The 21,261-nt window shown below is 41.5% G+C and overlaps 1 protein-coding gene across 3 annotated transcripts in view; it reads left to right on the top strand.

Annotated features, from left to right (window-relative positions):
- The first annotated feature begins 2,305 nt into the window (after positions 1 to 2,305).
- The window catches only part of zhx2a (zinc fingers and homeoboxes 2a), a 28,253-nt gene continuing 9,297 nt past the window's right edge, over positions 2,306 to 21,261 (top strand). Inside the window, exons 1-3 of one of the 3 annotated variants that reach the window (XM_055013640.1) lie at positions 2,306 to 2,511; positions 18,574 to 19,094; positions 19,453 to 20,166. In XM_055013640.1, coding sequence (XP_054869615.1) covers positions 18,996 to 19,094; positions 19,453 to 20,166 — 813 coding nt within the window. In that variant the 5' untranslated portion in view covers positions 2,306 to 2,511; positions 18,574 to 18,995. Of the gene's footprint in view, positions 2,736 to 7,068; positions 9,044 to 18,573; positions 19,095 to 19,452; positions 20,167 to 21,261 lie in introns of those variants that run through there. The other 2 variants (XM_023276870.3, XM_035951280.2) reach the window with 2 other exon arrangements.

The raw sequence follows: 21,261 nt of genomic DNA, 5'->3' as shown, positions 1-21,261 counted from the left end.
GGCTAAAATGAAATTTAAATGCACGCTGCTCCAGCACGAACAACAGTTCCTCTACTCCTGACTTATGAATTCATCACCGTTTTTTGTGATGCACACTGGTGTTCTTGTGACCTTCATATTTGAAGTGATTTGTGGCTGCAATTTGAATAGCAGCCATTAGTGAACCAGCGCACCACACCATTTCAAGAGAGTCCAAACCAGCCACAGATGAGTTACTCTGCTCTTAATACTTAATACAATGCTGACATTGGAGAGCTGGTAACTGCACTCTGAGTACAAATTTTAGAGAAACGAGCTAAGATCAAACCTCACTAGATTAACCTAGACGGCAAAAAGCGCAGCATTTTTATGGGATGCAGTCATAAACTGAATCTGCATGACCTTTTGAATGAGTGACGACTCAATTATGTTAATTTTCTAAAGCCTTTGGAACTCTGTGTAATCTGTCTGCTCCAACTATTTCTCTATTTGTCTTGGGGAAATCAGTTAGGACGCTTATTGTTTTTCCTGGAGTCACCAAATGGAATTGTATATCATGTCAGAAGCATATTATGTCTACACGTCTATGTTTACACAAATACAGAAGCTGGCTTTGTATGATTTCCAATGTTTTAAAGATGCCTTCCAAGTGCTGTGAAAATATATACTGTTATTAACTATTTGTGTTTGTTGTGGTGTTTCCATGAAAAAATCTGGATTTATGAATATTTAAATAGTTAGTATTTAAAAACTCCTGGATTAAGGATGTTGGAAGACAGTTCTTAGTGTGTGTACAATGCAGGCTTCAAGTTTCACATACCAGGAAGAGCTAAGTGCAATGGCTTAACCAAATACCCAACACGCTATGGGCCCAGAAATGTGATCTGTGAATTTTTGGAGGGTCTGAAATATATTTATACTATTTTTATTTCCCTGTGTCTTTATCATCTTAAATCATTTGTAAAACTTGATTTTATTGATTTGTGATTCATGCATGAGAGTGATTCATCACTTTAATAGAGATGCCGGTGTGTATGCTGTTCTTAAAATTATGTGTGAGAGAAAAATATAATAAGTAAAAAAAATTTATTTATTTTTTTAAATTGAACATATTTTGGAACATTTTTGGACCCGTCAATTTTGAACACAAAAAAAGTTTTTAAAAATTGCTTTATTTAAAGTCATGGTATAGTATGCACTTTGATTCCATCCCCTGTTCAAAGGGTTTGGATTATTATTGAAAAACCTTTACTGATTCATTTAAAAAACAATATACCAACTAACCATGTCCAGTAAAACCAGGAAAATAGAGAAGAGAGAATGTGGATTTAAATGCTATATTTCTGGTCAATATAGTCATTTTTTTTGCTGGTTAACTATTTATGTAGCTATTATCATTTTATTTTGATAATTTAGATTATGATTTATTTCTGTAACATAAGTCCAAATGTTTGATATCACATACCATAAAATTTAACATGCATGTGGGTCTACATCTTGTCATTTATCATTGTGTAATTGATACTGTTGCCATTTATTTAGGTTGATTTTCTGCAAACTTCACCATTTGTATTGATACTGGTTAATACATTTAAATAATATGGTAAAATGTCAGCGAGTCAGTGGTAAAAAAATAACTTTCCTTTCAATCTGTCAGTATCTCAGCATAAGTTGGCAGAGTGACAGGTTAATTCTGCTTTCTGGAGCTGAAATAACCTGAAATTAAGTCAGACTCACTGAAATAAGCCTGAATTATTTGGTTAACTGGCTTTACAGACCTTCAACTTTAATAAAACACCACTTCTCATGTGTAATCATGGAGCATTTTCTACTTAAAAACAGCTGAGTGCGTGGATAGAATCACTGCAGATTTGTTTTTGTCTTTTTTTTTGCACAAATCATTTAATATTGATATAAGGAGGATGTGATGCATGCTGACGGCCAAGGTCAGGATCAGTTCTGAGGTGGATCCAGTGGAGGTCACTGTTGTGTGTTTGCTGTGTGCGTGTCATTTGAGGGCACTTCTCACCAACAGAAGCTGTGACTATCAGCTGACCTCGAACTAACCTATGCAGATCCAGATGTGTGTTTTTTGTGAGTGTGATGCAGAAGGCGGGAGGTGGGTGCAGGTTTCCTCTGCAGGACCTGACAGGACAGGAGAGGAGAGGAGAGGCCTCCAGCTGGGAGCACTGCAGCAGCTCCACACCTCACATCACACGGAGAGATAGAGGAGCCGGGGTGGGCGGGGAGACTCGGCCGGGGAGAGGGAGGAACTGTGGGGGTAACCGACGCCCCCTCGGATGCTTTAATATCCAATTAGCTCGGAGCGGAGAGGCAGCAGGCATCAGCGCAAGGGGGGCAACTTGACAGCGACAAGACGCAGCTCATTCATTTTTCCGGGCTTCATGGAGACACCGGCTCCTCTGCGGCTGTCTGAACCGAGAGTTGCTTCACTTTCTCCCGCTTTCCGCCGCTAAAACTTTTCCCGGCTGCGGCACCATGGACCCGCTACGGACGGACACCGGCGCTTCGGTACGGCATGCAAATACGTACTCTGACGTCGGCGATCATGTGGCTTTTGGCGTAGATCCTCCTTGTGATCGCCAATTTTTTCTTTCCTGTCGCCTGTTGTCTGCTCGGTTATTGGGCCGCCGCGACGCCACCTCGGCGCTCCGAACCGATTTCGGGCTTTAGGAGCCGCTTTGGGAATCGGACCGACACCACCTGAGCGTCGCGCCAAAATAAACGGAGGGCAGGTAAGAAACGGATCAACTCTTCCTCTGTTTTACTCGCTTCACCTAAAAGTCCCCCCCCCCGCAAGTTAAAACGCCTGTTCGAGCCCCACTCGTGGCTTTTGCGTGGCTCCCAAACAGCCCCACGCCTCCGGATAAATATTTTAACTTGTCTCGCCGCATGAACTTTGCCTGCCCCCGCAAACAACACCTGAGACCCGCAACGTCTCCGCCAAGTTGTTAATTGGACGTTTTCGCCGCCGGTGTTCAAGTTTGTCTCGGCTGCGTTTCGGCGGCGGCGGGCGGCGGGCAGAGACGGACATCGTGTCTACTTTTCCTCCTCCCCGTGTCGACATAACCAGCAAAACATGGCCGTCCTTTGCCGACATGTTGTTACGTCGATGGCGAGAAGGGGGGAACATTTGGGGAGAGTGTTTTTCTGCGCCCCTCTGTCACATCTCGGAGTCGGACCGCTGGAAACGGCCGCAAAAGTGCGCAGGCCGGCCGGTGCAGCCGCTCACATTCAGCTCAGGTTGGAGCGCAACTTTTGGACTCCGACGTTGTTTATAGACTTTGATTTGTGCCACTCTGTGAGATGTAGGCGGAACGTTACCCCTGGTGATGCCTCCTCCTCCTCCTCCTCCCTCTGAAACCTCACTGCAGACAGACTGGAGCGTTAGACTGCTGGAAAGTCAGGCGTGGTGGTTCATTTTTTATTTATTTTTCAGTTCAGAATATCAACTTTGCTCAGTGCACCGACTGTGAACAGCTCCGTGTCCTTAATGCACCCGGGGTTTTATTTTGGAGGAGCACCGGTGGCTGTAGGTGCCAAAGTGACTGTACATGAGTTTAAGTAAGGGACACAATGTTTTCAGATGCATTAGACTGCTGTAGGAATCAGGTGTGGTTTGTTTTATTATTATTTATTTTTAATTTATTTTTGAAATTCAGACAACCAGCTTTGCTCATGAACCCAGGCCACCCACTGTAACCTCCTTCCATTAGAGTTTTCTGTGTCCTTTTATTTTTGAGGAGTAGTGATTGTTGGCTTTATCTATTAATTTCAATTAAATAAAAAAAAATAACTGCTTGTCCCATGGGAGCAATTTAAGGTCCACTGGATCAACCAAGAACCTACGTAATGTGCCAAAAATGGTTCATGAGTTTAGCAGCATGGTTGAATAAGGAACACAATACATTCAGATGCATTAGACTGCTTTAAAAGTCAGGTGTGGTGCGTTTTTTTGTTAATTATTTATTTGTTCTTATTAAATTCAGAAAATAAACTTCACTTTGTGCACAACCTCTAAGCAGCCTCCACTGTATCCTTAGTGCATCCAGTATTTTATTTTGGAGGAGTGATGTTGGTTGTTAGGTTTCTTCATTCAATTTAGTTCAATTCAGAAAACTTTATTCGTCTCCTTGGGGCATTTTAAGGCACCTTGGATAAACTAATAATGTTCATAAGGTGCTGAAATGGCTCGGAAGTGACTGTACGTGAGTTTAGCAACATGGTTAGATAAGAAACACAATATATTCAGACACAGACTGAAGCATTAGGTTGTGGTAAAAGTCAGGCGTGGTGTTTTTTTTTTTTTTTTCTTAAATCAAATTCAGAAAGTCGACTTGGCTTAGTGCACCAACTGTAAGCAGCCTCCACTGTGTGCTTAATGCACCCAGTATTTTATTTGGGAGGAGTAGTGGTGGTGGTTGAGTTTATTTATTCAATTCAGTTCAATTCAGAAAACTTTATTTGTTCGGTGGGGACAAAAAAAAAACATGCAGGTGGATTGAACCTACGTTCAATATATGGAATATGCAATGTCTTAGGGGCAAATATGTGATTATTTGCAAATAATTTCATCTGCACAGTACATGTCATGATTATAAGTGAATAAATTCACAGAAATTCTCCTTTAAATGTAGCCCAATGAGCAAATGGTTGACAAATTGAATGAAAAAGGCAGCTTCTTATGGTGTTGGTTACCACATGCCAGAGAGGGAAAAATCCTTATTGTTCCAAAGTATACCCCCTCATTTGGTGTTTTGATGTTGGTAGTAAAGAGCACTGTCTCATACATCAGCCCAAATTCTCCTATAAGTGTTGAATTGTATAAAAATCTAGTGGACCACGAAGCCCAAAGCTGAGCCCAGTGACCCTTAATGCCCTGTGGATTGTAACACTGTCACCCTGCAAGATAAAAATGATCCATCAGAGGATAAAGATATCTTAATTTGCAGGGACTCCAAATCATTCCAACAAACAGAGCCACCTGACCCCTCCAACTGTAGGGTCACAAGTTCAGGTTTTTCTTTTAATTTGTCCCCCCACTCTGTCATTTCTCTTCAGGCATCCTATCACAGTGAATCACAGAAACGGTACACTGCCATATGACTGGCTGATCATGCCATTACGTTTCTTTCTAGCTTCTGTAAGCCTTCCTATAAGGTGGATGTCATCATTAAATCTGATCTGGAATTTAACAGCATCTGCACACTCCCCTTAACATCAAGTAGACACTATTGTGAAATACCTCAGATTGGCATATTTAAATGTCTGAGGCACTGAGCTTATTTCAATAGAGCTTCTCTGTCAGTGTTGCAGTAAAATGCAAAATTTTTCCTGTTATTCAATCATTTCAGTTTTTATCACCACAACAATACATAAAAGTAATCCCAATGAATTCTGTGCAGTTAGTAATACAAATTCTAACTGCGAAAAGAGAGAGCTGGTATTAGATTTGCAGGGTGGGAAATAAAACAAGCGCTTCCATTCAAACTCCCATACATCGGGCATGTGTAATCATTCTGTTTGGTTTTGTGTACTGACACAGTAATAGCTTGATTCAAGTCTGTAATTAACAACGCACACACAGTATAAATACTGTTTGGTGGTGACGATGAAGTAACGCATGACTGACATTTCCAAGAATGGAGACATTCGAGGACAGTAAGACCAGCTGACTCCCAGTTACATGTTGACTATCAGCATGGAGACTGAAATTAAAGTGGAAATCATTTAGAGATGATAGTTAGAGCACCTGTGCACTGATGTACAGTCTCAGATTTCCCTACAATTGGGCCAAGAATTGAAAAAAAGGTGTTGCGTACCTGTTAAGATGGTGCTTTTTTTTGTATGTTAGTGTATCTGATGGAATATCTCGTTCGTCAGACGACGTTCTCTCAGCTCCGGGATGACCTGATGTTTTGTATTTCTAGATATTCTCTGATCAACAGTCCCACCCTCCTCCCCTGAAAGATGCAAGTGGTTTTGATCACAGTGCAGTTAACCCTCCTGTCAGGCCCGTTACCAGCGACTCCTCTGGGGATAAACTTGGCTCTGCTCACTAAGCCATGCACTCCTGCTCTTTCCATGTGAAGAGGAATTTGGCTCATGTTTGTTCTTCACATGCTTTCCACTTGTGATCTGCCAAATCAGACGCTAATGTTATATAATTTGGAATGACAGCCAGATAATTTTTATTGGGAGCTCAGCAATCAAAGCGTATACCTGCTTGTGATGATGAAAGCACACAGTCACATTTTAAATTACGCACAGACAGCTGTGTAGCCAGGCTTTTATGTTTTACAAAATAATGTGGGACGTACAGCTAAAATGGGTTGTATTAGTATGGAAGAAATCACCAAATTAACATTGCCATGTAACTCTCTTACATTAAATGAGAATTGTTTTTGAATTATTCATGTTTTTTCCTCAAACAAATTGACTGTTATAAGACAGTGCACTAGAAAGAAGTGATTTAAATTCCCTACTGTTGTCCAGAGTCAGGTATATGGGACAACATTACCAAATTGTTTTTACAGTTTGACAGATGCAAGATTAAGTCTGTCTGTGTTTAAATGTTTTTCGGGGGGGGTTGTTGTTCTCAGCATTGCTCTGGGGATTAGAGAAATGCACAGATGTCAGCATCATACCTTGTTGTCAATAACAACAGTGACAGCAATAGGTAGAGAGAGAATTTTTCGCAGGGAAAAACGCTTCGTGCAGCCTAGAAACCATTTGGTTATTTACAACGAGGTTTTCAGCTGCTAATATTATTGAAGAGGTAGCACGAAAAAATAAAATCCAACCTCATCTAAGTGATTTTTTTCCCCCTCCAATCTTGCCCTACTGTGCAGTCTTCCTCAATGTACTGTGACCTCTTAGAATGTCACAGCCAAAACATCCAGCTGTGAGGCGATCCGCTCTGTTTGTTTCCAGAGGCGTCTGCTTTGTTTGCTGTAGTCAGACGGTAGAAAATGAACAAGACCCTATCTGTCACATTTATTTAGATGTAAAAAAGTAGAATCACTTAGCATTAAGAATTGATGTCAAATTATGAGCGGGGAATTTTGATGAAAACAGAAAGACCTCCCCGTTTAGACAGATTTAGTCAGACAGCCTGTACACAAGCTGTTCCAAATCAAAGCAAACCCAAAGGTGTGTTTTGCAGTGGTAATGTCAAATTAATGCCACTACTCAAGTGATATCGGAACTAGTTTGTGACAATGATTTTAGTCGTGTACTGTATAGTCTAATATGATTTGTGTAAAGGGCATGTGATATCTGAGCCTTTCTAATGACAGATGTTACATGTGTCAATCATGCTGGCTAGATCTCATAATGTTGTCTGGCTGCTAACAAACTAATCTGGAGCAGGAGATTGACAGGGAAGCACCTTTTTACTGAGAAATTCTTCTAAACGAAGGCGGACAGTTGGCAGGTAGTATGTGTGATGTGCATGTTGCTAATGTTTGATCCGTTCAATGTTCAAGCCAAGATGGATTGAGTCGAGAAGTCTCAGAGTAAACTGTACACTCGGGGCTTCAGAATAATAATAGAATAATTCAAAGTAATTGCTTAATTGAGCCACAGACTTTTGACCAGTGAGCTGTTAGTTTTGCTTGAATACCTAACTTACTTTTTCAGTAATCTAATCATTACATTATTAAATCACATTACAGGATTACAGATGGTGATTGCCGTGTAGTTTTCAATTCTGATAAACAAAAACATCAGCTATATCGAATAGAATAAAATTAATGATCCCCAAGGGGAAATTGTGTTGTTACAGTAGCAAGCAGAAAGAGTAAAGTGACTCACCACACTATAAAAATTAAAGATATAATATGAATATAATAGAAAAATATACTAAGATACAAAATACACAATGAAGTGTAAATTATACTATGAAACATAATTTAAATGAAAAGTTGCTCAACTTATAATGTCCAAAGATGAGATAATTGAAGTGAATAAAATATATTCTTGTGATATATACCAGATGCATTCCAGTTATTATCATCTGCTAGCGCTAGCTGTCCAGCACTGATCAATAGCTGAAATGATAGAAAATGGCATGCACAGGCGGCTGTCTCTAGACTCCTCACTCAGCTCATTTTGTAGTATGGCTAACTCATAAAACGATCTTTGTTAAAAAAAAAAAAAAAAAAAAAAAAAATCTTCAGATCTTTGCCTTCATTTTTATTAGGACACGGGTACTGGGAGGTTGTAGTGATGGGACATTTTACATGGTGCAGTGGCTTGCTTAAACTAGCTGTTTATATTTGGCTTGTGGTTGTTTTTTATAGCAGGAAGTGATACTCTTCATACTTGTGGAGGCATTTCAAACAGATATACTTAAAGCTGCATATGACACAAAAGCATAAATTTATTGCATATGTATAGTTTTGAGCTGAGAACTTTTATTTTTAGAGTTGCGCTACTTAACCGATGGTGGATTTTCAGTATTTCCCAACCATCACACTTCCACATCCAGTCCTGAGCTATATAATGGCTGTCCGTTCTCTTGGTGAAACACTGGAATGAGTCATCAGGGGTTGGAGGACGGAGGTTGTTGTCATCCCGGCCTGTCGTGCTCAGCTCGGCTCTCTGATGACATCACCAACATCTACGCTGTGCTTTGTTCCAGCGTTGTTGTTTTGTTTTTTTTCGTCGGTTCAGGTCTTCTCCTCTTGCTGCGTGTTGGTAGGTGACTAAGGCAACCACAGAGATGAGCTCATCACCTGTAGGTGGGGCTGAGAGGGGGAGTGTGATGATGAGGAGGGAAGGAGACAATTAGATAGGGAAGAGGAGTTGCACAGGGACAGATGGGATGTCTGAGAGAGACAGAGTGATACAGAGGAAGAGACAATTGAATGGCACCGAGAGTGATGAAAGACGATAACATAGTGAGAATGTGAGAAGCTGATGGAGCCACACATACACCTGAACCTGTACAAGCAACTCCACGTTGGTGTCAGGCCGACGTGCTAGCTCAGTACCTGGTAGGATTCCTGGAAACCTTCCACCACGGCAGCAGCGTTTCCAGGTAAAGAGGCACCAAAGGTCACAGCAATCTTACGTATGGCGGTTTTATGTGTCCACTAAGGCAATCCCCAGCCTCTAAAGCTGCACTTGATATGGTGTCACCAGCCAGTTCCCTTTGGCGATCTTATCAGAAAAATCGCAGATAGATAGGAAGAATTGAGCGTACCTCTGTGGTACTTAACATGCTGTAAATTCAAGCCTAAACTAAAGGTGTCACGGAGAGCCAGAGAGTGACAAAGAAGAGAAAGAAGACACTAGAGTCAGAATGTCTAAGCAGTGTGAATGAGAAACAAGAGATGGCCTCACATTGAGACTGCGAGATAAGGGTGTGAGTGTGGGAGAGGACCTTGCACCCCTCCGTTAGTGTCTGCAGTCAGTCATTTCATGAACAACGCTGCTTCATTGCAGCATTGATTACTATTTAAGCATATGGGTGCATATCAGCTCGTACAGCAGCGTGCTTCTGCATGTGTAAGCATGTATTAAAGTACCCAGTCATCCACCACTCATTTCTCACAGTCACTGCAGTGTGGTAGGACTTGAATCTACTTCTGCTGTTGACAAAATAAATACTCTGGTGAAATCAAACCAGCACATGAAACTTGGAAAAAGTTAGCCTCATACTAATGCATGTAAGTCAGTATGTCATGTAGGCCACTGGTTCCTGATCATGTGTGCAGACTGGCTGCTCTGCTCCCATCCTAATGTGTCCTCCAAATTCAAGTTTGGAGGGGGGAAAAAAAAGGGACATGAGGAAAGAGGAGAGAGCGCTCACTAAAAGGCCTTCTGCACTGCAACCACGTCAGCCAGTGGCAGAGCTCAGACACACCCCTCCTGCCAGCCGCAGACCAATGAGGGAAGGCTGGAGATAATTCACAAGCCACACCTACTGCAGGGAAGGCAGAGATTGACAGGTGGGAAATCCAGCTGCACAGGAGCATTGAATCTCGCGGAGGCTCATGACAAACACAAAATACTCCCCAGTCTTTCTCATTTGGACTTGGCAGTATAGTTCTGACATAAATCCTTGTCTGCCTCTCATGCATGCATGTAAAGCACATACTGTGTACAAACATTACATCACAGTGCATTGGAATATGATTTAATATGTGGTGATTACAGTGTAGTGAACTTTGGAATGAAGTTTTGCAACATTCTCATTTTTCCCTCAGTTGACCTAATTCGCACGCTGTGGGTTTGGTGCAAGATGACCTTTACACCAGTCGACTGGGGTTCCACAGTGGATTTTCCTGAACTAAAAAGTCACATTTCACCCTACCTAGCTATAATACCCTGCAAGAGCATTTTAAGATGTTTTTAATGCCCTTAAAATTTGTCATTATAATTTCCAAACAAGAGTAATGCACTGTTATCAGTTGGACTGGCTGGCTTTGCACAATGCCAGGAGGGAGAGTGAAAGAGAAGAGCTAGTGGATAAGAGGGGTGCAAACGGGACCATGCAACCAAGTCAAGGGGCCCATTATCATTGAACCTGTATGAAAATGTTCAATAAGAACATTTCATCATTTGTTCAAATGAAACTCCATGGTACACATTGTTCCTGCTTTTTATTCTTTCTTGCAGTTTCAGATGAATGCTGGTTGAGTGTTGGCCTTCGTCACCGGGGTCACTTTGTGAGTTTGCAGGAGGGTCGCAGTATCGCACTGCAATGAGACAGCTTTAGATGTTGCACAACAGTATATGTGTTATCTACATGACAGTTCCTGACTTGCAGCAGGTAAAGCCCAACCTGAGCCAACTCCTGAGTTTTTTAAATAGCTTGTTTTAAGTCCATTGCTGGGCTGCAATGCTGAATTTTTCATTTCTGAATATTCACAAAACCATTTGAAAATACGATGTAGTGTCAAATAATGCTGACTCCCAAATGATATTCTTCCAAAATATGTAATATATGGTCTAAACCTCACAGCCAGGCAGAAAAAAACCCACAAAGTTCAGCTGGATTTTAAACATCGCTGCTGTCGTGACACTGATTGACCTCTGCGGGGTTTCTACGCCTGGATGCAAGCACACATCCATGCACGATTTCTGTTGGTTACAGTGTTGCCATAGTAACACAACCATCAGCCGCAGAGTGGGTGACACTTGGATATTTTTATGGTTTGCCCTTTGTGCGTGTGACAGTGCATCTGCGTTCAGGTCTGGCAACGTCAAGACCGGAGTTGGATTTTTGTATGAACCAGATTAAATGAAAGACTCGTCCAGTGCGGCCTGCTGACGGCTTTATGTGGGCCACTGTGTCTTTTACAGAGCTGAAAGATTGAATAAGGTCACAGCACTGATGATCAGGCAAGTTTTCTGGAACTTTTATGTGAAAGTCTGGCAAGTTGTCATAAAGGTTGATGGATGTGTGACTTTTGCAGAAATGCTTTTGAGTCCCTGCAGGTTTTGTAGACTGAGGAAAATACTGTAGCGGTAGAAGTGCTCATTTCAGGGAAAATGTGGTATATTTGACACTTTCATGACGCTTTCACTGCAGTTGGCTGATGTGATCGAATCATGTGCTAAGATCCATGTCTGTTTTATTATGTTAATGCAGTTACACTCATTATTATTCATATCTATGCCAACTTGTGATTTATAGTGTTTTTATTTATTCGACTAATAGGTTTCTTCTGGCAGGAAATGACCATAGACAATCGAGAAGAGACGTTTTTAACTATATCTAAGCTTTTTACGAAAAACCTCCATGTCCAAAATTACTCATACCCCCTTTCCCTGCCTTAATCTGCTACCAGAGCAGGCAAACGATGCTTATATTTGCTATGCAGCTGTGATTTTGGACCGCTCCTAACTTGCAGTGGTTTTTGTGGTCAGAATGCTTTCTTACTGTCACTCTGGTCTTCAGATCCCTTCACAGATTTGTCAGTGGGTCTCTGCTCTGCTCCAGAACGTTTTCTATTAACCATTTCTTGACTATATTGGCTTTATTTTTCACCATCATTGTCTTGTTGAGAGGTTTGATGCTTGATCTTAATGTAACTCTTTTTTCTCATGATGCTGTTTATACCATCCTTGTTTGTTTGTTTTTTGGTGTATTGTTTTTGCTGAGGCAGTGAAGCTTTTGTATACCGCTCTTTGATCTACACGCATGGTGACCATCCTTGTGCAGCATATGTTGTTGAGATGTTGGTACCATAATTATTCACATCCATCAGGATGGCATGGCGGTGATCCTTGGATCCTCTTTCACTACCACTTTTGTCGGTGCAGAGGTCACATTTCACTTCCTACCAAAAATTTTAGATTCAACACAGTGTGGAATTCCTCGTACTTTTTGAAAATGCTTTGCACTGTGTGAAAATATTTGGATATGGCGTTGTATCCTTTTCCTGTCTTGGGACCAGCCACAAAGTGCAGCTCTCGAAGTAATGGACCCTAATAGCAAACACACTGAGCTCTTTGGTTTTGGCCAGAACTTGAAGTGAGCCAGTGACTGACTAGAGAACTGTGGCATCAGATATTCTCAGTTTATTGTGTATTAGAATGCTGTAGAACATGGCAGAGATTACAGGGGTCATTAGGAACACTACAGAAACAATATATTTTTGTCTAAATGCAAAAATATTAAGGAATATGAATAATTTTGGACATGGCAATAGTTAAAAATTGTCATTAATATCTTGTATTGCTGTGTTTTTTATCTTATATACGTCATCTCCAGCCAGAAGAAACCTATATATAAATCAAAATTTGTAATGTGCATGAATAATTTTGAGCTTAGCTGAATTGCCAAAGGTATGCTTGGCATATTTTAGAAAATGCAAATATTCCTTAGTCCTAGTTGGAACAAAAATGGGATGAAGTTCATTTTTCCTCTCTAAAATGTGCCACACTGTACACTATTCCAGTCACAGTTCACGGCACATGTACCGTTAAAAACACTTAGATTATCTGATGTATTGTTTTAATTATTGATCAGATAGTTAATGGCCTCAGTAGCAAAATGACTGTTTCCATCATTAATCCATGTCTAGTCTTTATACCCCAGCAAAAAGTAGTGCTGCTCTGTTGCTATGCAGAACATAGCAGGCACTCAAACACAGTGCAGCACTTTGCTTCGCTCTTGAGGAGCCGCGTGATGAGATTTAAATTAATTCTGCAACGGTCCGAAATTCTGCCTCTTCCCCCTCCTGCTGGGACACGTTGTATTAATGGTGGTGGTGCTTCTCCTCTCCCACACAAGTCAGACGCACACTGTCCTCCTCACTGCAGTGGCTGACTTGTGGAACATGCAGTCAGGAGGGAAAACACACTCAAAACAAGGCAGCGAGAGGAACACACCCCGCACAGCGAAGCCAACAAAGCAGCATGTGCACTCCCTCCGTGCAATGTGTTTTTTGTCGTATGAAATGTGTGATTGAGTTTCAGAGTTTTTTTTTTTTTGTTAAAGTAAAGTTGTGTCATCGTTGCAGTCGGTGGTGATGCAGCTTGTGGGTTTTTTTGTGCTGCCTTTTTGCTTGTTATTCTCAAGCTCCGGTGTGAGTCGCTGGTTTGTACTTCATGCATGGCTTCAAGTGCACGAGCCGCAAAGGTTGCCATTCGTATGCCTTTGTGTGTGTGTGTGTGTGTGTGTGTGTGTGTGTGTGTGTGTGTGTGTGTGTGTGTGTGTGTGTGTGTGTGTGTGTGTGTGTGTGTGTGTGTGTGTGTGTGTGTGTGTGTGTGTGACTGCATGCCTACAAACTCTGGCCCTCTGCTGGCTCTGTGGCTACATTCGTTTCTCCAGCTTTATTCTTTGTTCACCAGCGACACTGAGCCCCACCACAGTCTGCTGCTGGTTGTTCAGCTCAATCTTTGTTGAGGTTGTCCAGGAGAAAGCTGCGGCGTATTGTTTCCCATTTCAGGCAGTGCAAGGCCTTGCTAGAGAATCAGTACATCAGTCTGCCTTCATTATGTAACTTCTATATTATATTATATAACATAGTCACTGAACTTGCTATTATCAAACAGATAATAGATGTGCAACCTTTTACCTTAACCTATGAGGCAGATATACTGCAGTTGCCATAGTGATCTATAAGAAAAGTTCCTTTCTAATTACCACATCATCATGAGCACATTTAGCCAGGAGCACAGGTATTGACAAGTTGGCACAGCAGTTGTGTGGTTGTGATAGCTGCAGCAGAATCCTCACTGCTTTCCACAACACTTTTTTGCAATCTGAGACACTTTTATCCCCAACACCACGTTGAGATTACATTAATGACACCCAGAAATAGGAGCTGAGTCGAGCGTGCTGCCGTGACTCATCTGTTCAGTGTCATTCCCTTCTCATTGCAGTTTGGATGGATGTCCTTCCTATAGCACCATTATTTTTCTGTCATATTGGATCATCTGTCTGTATTCATACATTAGACTGCCTCAGTGGTAAGCAGGGTATGTAATTATTTCCCCTGTTTTCTCCCCAGTATGTATGCCAGCGTGTAGCTTAAAATGATTACTGTCAGAGCTGATAAATGTATCTCCTGCCTGGCAGCAATAAACATAACTCCTTCAGAAAGACGGTTCCACTAATATAATGCACCAATCAGACAGACAGCCAGACAACAGGAAAGTACAGACGGGCAGGCAAGGGGCTGCCAGGCTGTGTATTCATACAAGTTTAATGAGCATCCAGACAGTGGGGAGTTTGTGGCTCCGGCGCTGAGCTCACTCTGCACACAGAAGCTGACTGGCTGACTAGGTTAGACACACTAACGAACAGGTGGACGACTGGCTGCTTGACCTGGGTTTAGAAAGTAGCCAAGTTTGAGCGCAAAGTCCTCATTTAATTAACATTTTTACTGTTGAAGCGTAAACCGTCATGTGGAAAGCCGAGTAGCAGCCCGAAACATTATTTGAGCACATTTCTTTCAGCCTCACAGCAGAGATGTTTACAGCCAAAAATGGTACTGCACAGACTAAAAGGAATTCTCTCAAGGACACCAAGCAATTATTTTTTCAATTGTGGGACAGGAGCCTATTGGTAATGGTGTTATAAAGGCATTATACAAGTTAGATAAAGTTTTAGGCCCTGTTGAATAGAGTTCTACATTGCCATGGTTATTAATCTCACTCCTCTTTTCCATGATGGCATTCAGGGCTCCCAAGTACGCAGCCAAGGCAGCAGGAGACCAGCTCCTCCCTCCTCCTCCTCTGAAAATGACAGAGTAGAGAGAGGAAGAGGCTGTGCCAGAACATCCTCAGAGTTCCTCAGGATTTACCCAGGCTTTTCTCTTTGTTTGAGACAGTCAGCACACACGTTTGACTTCACTGCAACAACTCAAACTGCAGAGCTGTTTGTGTTTACATTGTGTAAGATGTTTTTTTCTCTATTCTGAGTCAGCCTCTGCTCAAAATCTGACTTGTTGTGAACATTTTATATTTTTATAAATAAATAACCCAGTAGGCACCTTGTTATTATGCAAACCGGCGTCTGATGTCATCCGATGACTGGGAGCAAATTTTTGAGGAGCCAGCGGCAGCTTTTATGAGCAACACAGACTGATTAAGCCATATAGCAGTTGCTGTAACTTACTAATACATATGTTGCATAAATGGAATTGCTCATCTTCTCTCTGCTCTGTTTGTGTGGGCTCAACATGGCAGTAGGAGGTAAAAATGCATCTGCAGCTGGTTGATTTCTCTCTTCTGTGCTGCCTCAATTGCCCATCAGCACATTGGATAAGTGTTCAGGCTGTGTCAGTGGTGAGGCAGCAGAAGTTCAGCAGGTCATATGAAGTGGCACTTCAGCTGCAGCTGACAGATGCAGCTTCCACTCCTTTTTACCAGATGTTTGCTCGATTGCTGGATTTGGGGCAAAGCGAGACTTTGAGGGACACCGGTGGTGTACCAATATCCTTCAGCACCATATTTACACTGTAGTGTTGTTGTCTCTGCTGTTTAAATCTATTCAGCATCCAAAAGTATGGTGACTGGAAGAATCAAGAAGCCTGGAACCACAGTGCCCTCTCATTGTGCTTCCTCATCGAATCTGTGCTAGTCAGGCTCAGGAAATGCTTTAAGAAACGCACCACTCTGTGCATCATGCAGGAATGGGATTCCCTAATTGATCCAAACACACAGTCTGATATTTACTTCTGCGGAATTGTTTAATTTCCTGAGGATTTCTACTTTTTCTTGCCTCCAACAAACATCAGACACAGTCCCACATGCAGCCGGGTGATGCCTGTATATACAGCCTCTGTCAGTGACACGGATGTAGCAGCCGCTTGACTACAGCTCTACGTCCACAGTTGCTATAGCGACACCATGGTAATGAGTCTGCATTTTAATGATGCCTCAGTGGGTTGTTTGAGGAGTTGAGATATCTCGGGACAATGAGTCGACTGGCAAATGACAGCGTTCGGGCCTTGAAGGGGACGCTGCCATTTGATTTATGTGGCTGTTGGAAAGTCCAAATTAAGTGTGTGACACTCTTAAGTGATTACAGGCTACAGACCTCATATCCAGAGCTGACAGAAGACCCTAAAGCTATACTCTTCAACAACTCACTGTTGCCCTACCTTGCAGCTTCACTCTATAATACTCATTACATTTCTTCCAACCATATTTACTTGTAAGCCTCACATATTTAAATGGTGTTTAGATGAAATTGTACTTTGAAAGAGGACTTTGCCTCGTCCTCTGTGCTTACTTGGTTTCACCTCATAATGTCCTGATAAAAGAGCCCCACTGCTGCATCGACTCATTTGATTTTTGCTCTTGTGAATATGAGGATGAAGCTTCTGCGTGAGGCCTCCAGAATATCAATAGACTTTTTCAGCCAGATAAGCTTCTCTCCCTCCAGTCATTACAGTGTTACCTCAGGAAAGTTCCGCCACTCACTCTCCCTTCACTTCTGTTTTTTTTAAAAAAAATTTTTATAGCTGCTGTTTCTTAATGAAGGTGTCATTTCAGCAAAAAGTCAAATAAGGCAGCTCATGCCTTTTTAAGATATGTATCTGAAGCTGCTTTATCACCGGCTTCTCACTTTATTCACACTTGGCAGCACAATGTGATTTTATGATTAGTCAATATTTCTCAGGACAACTTGTCTTACTGACAGCGGACCTGTCAGCTGCATAAATTTGCATACCAGCTACGTTGTCAAATCGCAGTGAGAAGACTGTGATGTTAAAAGTTTCTGCACCACAGAGTGTTTTTAGAGACTTTAAATTTAGAAAAAGTCGAAAAAAAAATCCATCTGTTCTTTGAAGCAAGAATACAGCTGCCACTTCTGATGGCCAAGACAAACTGTCATTATACCTGTCATTTCCTATTGATGTTGAATCAATATGTTTCTGATGAGCAAATAGATAATTATTCAAGTTATGTATACAGAAAGATGGGTGACAAATTAAAGGAAAAACCAGTATAAAGTGTCTTTATAAGGTGTTGGGCCACCATGTGCCATCAGAACAGCCTTAATACCCGTTTGCTTTGATTTTCCAAGTCTATGGAACTCTACTGGAGGGACAGAGCGCCATTTTTCCCAAAAGACATTCCCTCATTCGGTGTTTTGATGATGGTAGTGGAGAGTGATCACTGTAAAGGCATTGGACTCCCTCATTATGTGGGTCAAAGCTTCAGCTTTTTCCTTTAATTTGTCACCCCACTGTAAATGTGCATTTTTGTTTTTTAACAGCATAAAAAAACACAAGAGCAGTTGAACGTGGTCTCCAACTAATGTTTACCATTTTTTAAGAACACAAACACACATCAAACCAGTTTGTTTTGTTTTGCTTTAGTAACTAATTTGAAATTGTTGGTAATATTGCTTTTGACGTCTTTTTGTCTCCAACTTTGCTGGAAGTTCAGAGGTTCTGACAACGTTGGGAGGTTTCTATTAGTTCAGTCTTATCTTCACACTTTTCCAACATTATGCTAGAATTAATCAACAAAAGCTCATTAAGCTGAGTGATGCTGCTTCAATCCTCCACTGTTGTCCATTGCTTTTTGCTCCTCAGTTCACTGCATTTAGCTCTGATGTGTTGTTGCCTACACACCAGCTACATTTTCTTTCCATTTTCCCAAGTCTTCTCAGAAGCAGGCTTGAAGCCCTCTCACCATCTGTTGACTGTTTGTTTTTCAGCACCTTTAGATCGGTCTCTTTTGGGTGGTAGCTTCCTGCAGACCCATGGGACACTGTTTGGATTAAATAACTCACCATGTTGCACTTCTTGATGCACTGAAACTAGCTTTTATGGTGTTTGCTCTAACACCAATTAGAGGCACTTCAAAAGAGTGTCTATATTTTTTCTGTACCCACGTCAAATTTGTGTGTTTTTTATGTAGAGTGGATTGAAGTTGGGAAACTGATTAAGGATCATAGCTCTATCATGGATTTTTATACAGTCAGTGCATGTATTATGCATTTTGATGACTTGCATTGAGTGATCATGTCATGGGAAAATAAAGAAAGGGGATAAAAAGGCCTTTAACAAAAGCAGGCCAAAATGAAAATGTCTTGCTAATGTTTATAGTAATTAGTGTTCTTACTCTGGCCCTTCTGTTCTTTTTCTTATCCAGGTACTGTCCTGTCATGCAGTTCCAGGAGGTTGGCCAGCAGTGGAGCTGACACTGTCAGCGAGCCCAGCCGACACTACAGCAGCTCCATCTCCAGCAGACCTTCACCTCCCACTGCCCTCTTCTCTCTCCAGCCACTAATTTTACCCCAGGGGAGGATTGTTCTTACGCGCCCTTGGCTGCCGAGTCCAATCCCAGAAACTGTCCTGTGCTTGCTACCTCCTCCAACAAAAAAGGAGCCTGGGCCTGTATCTGCATTCTGCTGCAAGCCGGTCCTCCTGGCGATACTTCAGCACCTTAGACTGTCTGTTCACAGTCGTCCAGCATCCTGGGAACTTCTGCAGCAGCCGCCCTTACAAGATCCGTGGCCAAGCACAAAGTGAAGGCAGCTGTGTACCAGGAAATATCCAGGATCTACCAGCATCATGTCGAGTCGACGCAAGGCCTCCACGCCCTGCATGATCCGACCAGAGCAAACCATGGTGGAGCTGGATGATGATGCAGAGGAGTTACACAACATGGAGGTACACTGTCAGGCAGCTGAGTTAGACAACAGAATGGTGTGTTTGGAAGCAATGGATTGGATTAAATTCATGAAACTATATTTGAATAATTTGTGAGCAGGAGAATTGATCATAGATTTTTAATGCACAATTAAACATTTACGATTTTTGTAATTGTGCACCTGAATTTGTCATTTTAATTATCCTCATTCTTTTTTCTCTTGAATACATTAGGAAACTTTACTTTTTAGTTTTGTGTGGAGTTCAGCAAATGTGTACTAATTTCTGTTTCATAAATATTGAGATATTCAAGTAATAAATTGCTGTGTACAGATTTAAAAACACTTTCTAGTGATGTTCTGCCTTCTCCTTCTGACAGACAACAACGGAGAACCATACTCAGGGGGAACCTATGGATACAGATCTGTCAACACAAGCAGAGCTGTCGATGGCCTCGGATCTAATGGGAAAGGCCTCGGACCCCCCCACGGCTCCTGACAAACCAGCAGCGGAGCCACCAGACATTTCAAAGCCTCAGCGTAGACAGCAGGGGGGCTACGAGTGCAAATACTGCCCCTTCTCCACGCAGAACCTCAACACCTTCAAAGAACACGTAGATGCCAACCACCCCAACGTCATTCTCAACCCGCTGTACCTGTGCGCCGTCTGTAACTTTAACACAAAGAAGTTCGACACCTTGACGGAACACAACGAGCGGTGTCACCCCGGGGAGAGCAACTTTAAGTTCAAACGCATCAAAATGAACAACCAGACAATCTTGGAACAGACAATAGAGGGCTGCAGCAACAGTGCTGTCATTTACAACACTTCTGGTGCCATTTCTGGCAAAGGGGACGAACTCGGCACTTTGCCACTGAGCAAACCCACCACAGTCAAGATTGGTAAACCAAAAATAATGGATAACAAACGGACAGAGTCTCAGTTGGCTAAACTGACCCCCGATCTGGCCAAGAAACCAGTCACAGCGCTCAACGTGAACGGGACGGTCATCATACCAGAGTCGACTCTCTTCAAAGCAGACGGCCTTTCTCACATCATGCCTTCCCTACAGCGGCCTCTAAACTATACCCAGGTAGGACAAATGGAAGGAGAAATCTTCTTTTACTGCACAGTTCCAATAAAGTTAAACGACTATTTTGAAATTTGTTTTGCCAAAGGTTAGGTAAATTTTTCAATACCACTCATACCTATATCCTATATATAAAATGACAAAATGCAGGGAGTTAGCTTAGCGTAGCTGGAAATAGCTTTTCTGGCTGTATTGCTACTATTCAGTCTTTGAAGATATAACATGTTTTTTTTCTTTTTTTTCTCCCTTCTCTTTTTTGGGCTGTGTTCACATCAACATTTATAGCCAATTATTTTAGAATCGGACATGGGTTGCACGCACAGACATGCAAAAGTAAATAAGTAATAGTAATAAATCTTTAAAAAGGGGGAAATACTAATAATAATAGTTGTAAGAATATAGTGATAACAATGAAAATGAGGTTAAAACTAATAGACTACAGGTGATGGGGGAAGCAAGAAAGCAAGAAAGAAAATGAAAGGGAAGAGAAAAAAATGGAATAAATATATTTTTAAAAATAAAATAAATAATAAAAATATATTAGAAAAGTTAAATATATTAATATATTTTTTTAAAAACTGGAAAAGAAAAAAGATTTAAAGGAATATAAAATATGTAATATATTATTAAAAAGTTTTAAAGGTACCAGTAGACTTTAAAGTCAGGCTAGTAGTCTCTTATGCTAACTAAGCTCACTGTACCATCATGATCTAGCTACATAGTCAGTCATATTCAATGTACATACAGAAGAGTAGCATCGATCCTCTCAAAGAATAGAATTTCCCGAGATCTCAGACTGTTGCTTTAAACTCTGGATTTGCATTGAAAGTTTGGTTTTAAAAGTGGAACAACCAGCATCTGTACAAATAAACATTTTAATTGCTTTCTCTTAATGCCTTATTTTATAGGTTTGCAATTACGAAGGAAGTTTCTCGGAAACTGATTAAGTGATAACTACGAGGATAAGCGAGACAATGTTCATTTGGTGACTTTATTTAATTGATTTCAATTAATTGCTAGTGTGACTGAGAGAGTCGGTGCACAGCAGGTCAGCAGATCCTATTAAGATGCACTATTTGTCTTCAATCTAGGCATAGG

Source organism: Amphiprion ocellaris, chromosome 9 (assembly GCF_022539595.1).
Source record: "Amphiprion ocellaris isolate individual 3 ecotype Okinawa chromosome 9, ASM2253959v1, whole genome shotgun sequence".
In the NCBI taxonomy this organism is placed as follows: Eukaryota; Metazoa; Chordata; class Actinopteri; family Pomacentridae; genus Amphiprion; species Amphiprion ocellaris.
The sequence above is the reverse complement of the archived record's forward strand: the minus strand, read 5'-3'. Positions and strand labels throughout refer to the sequence as shown.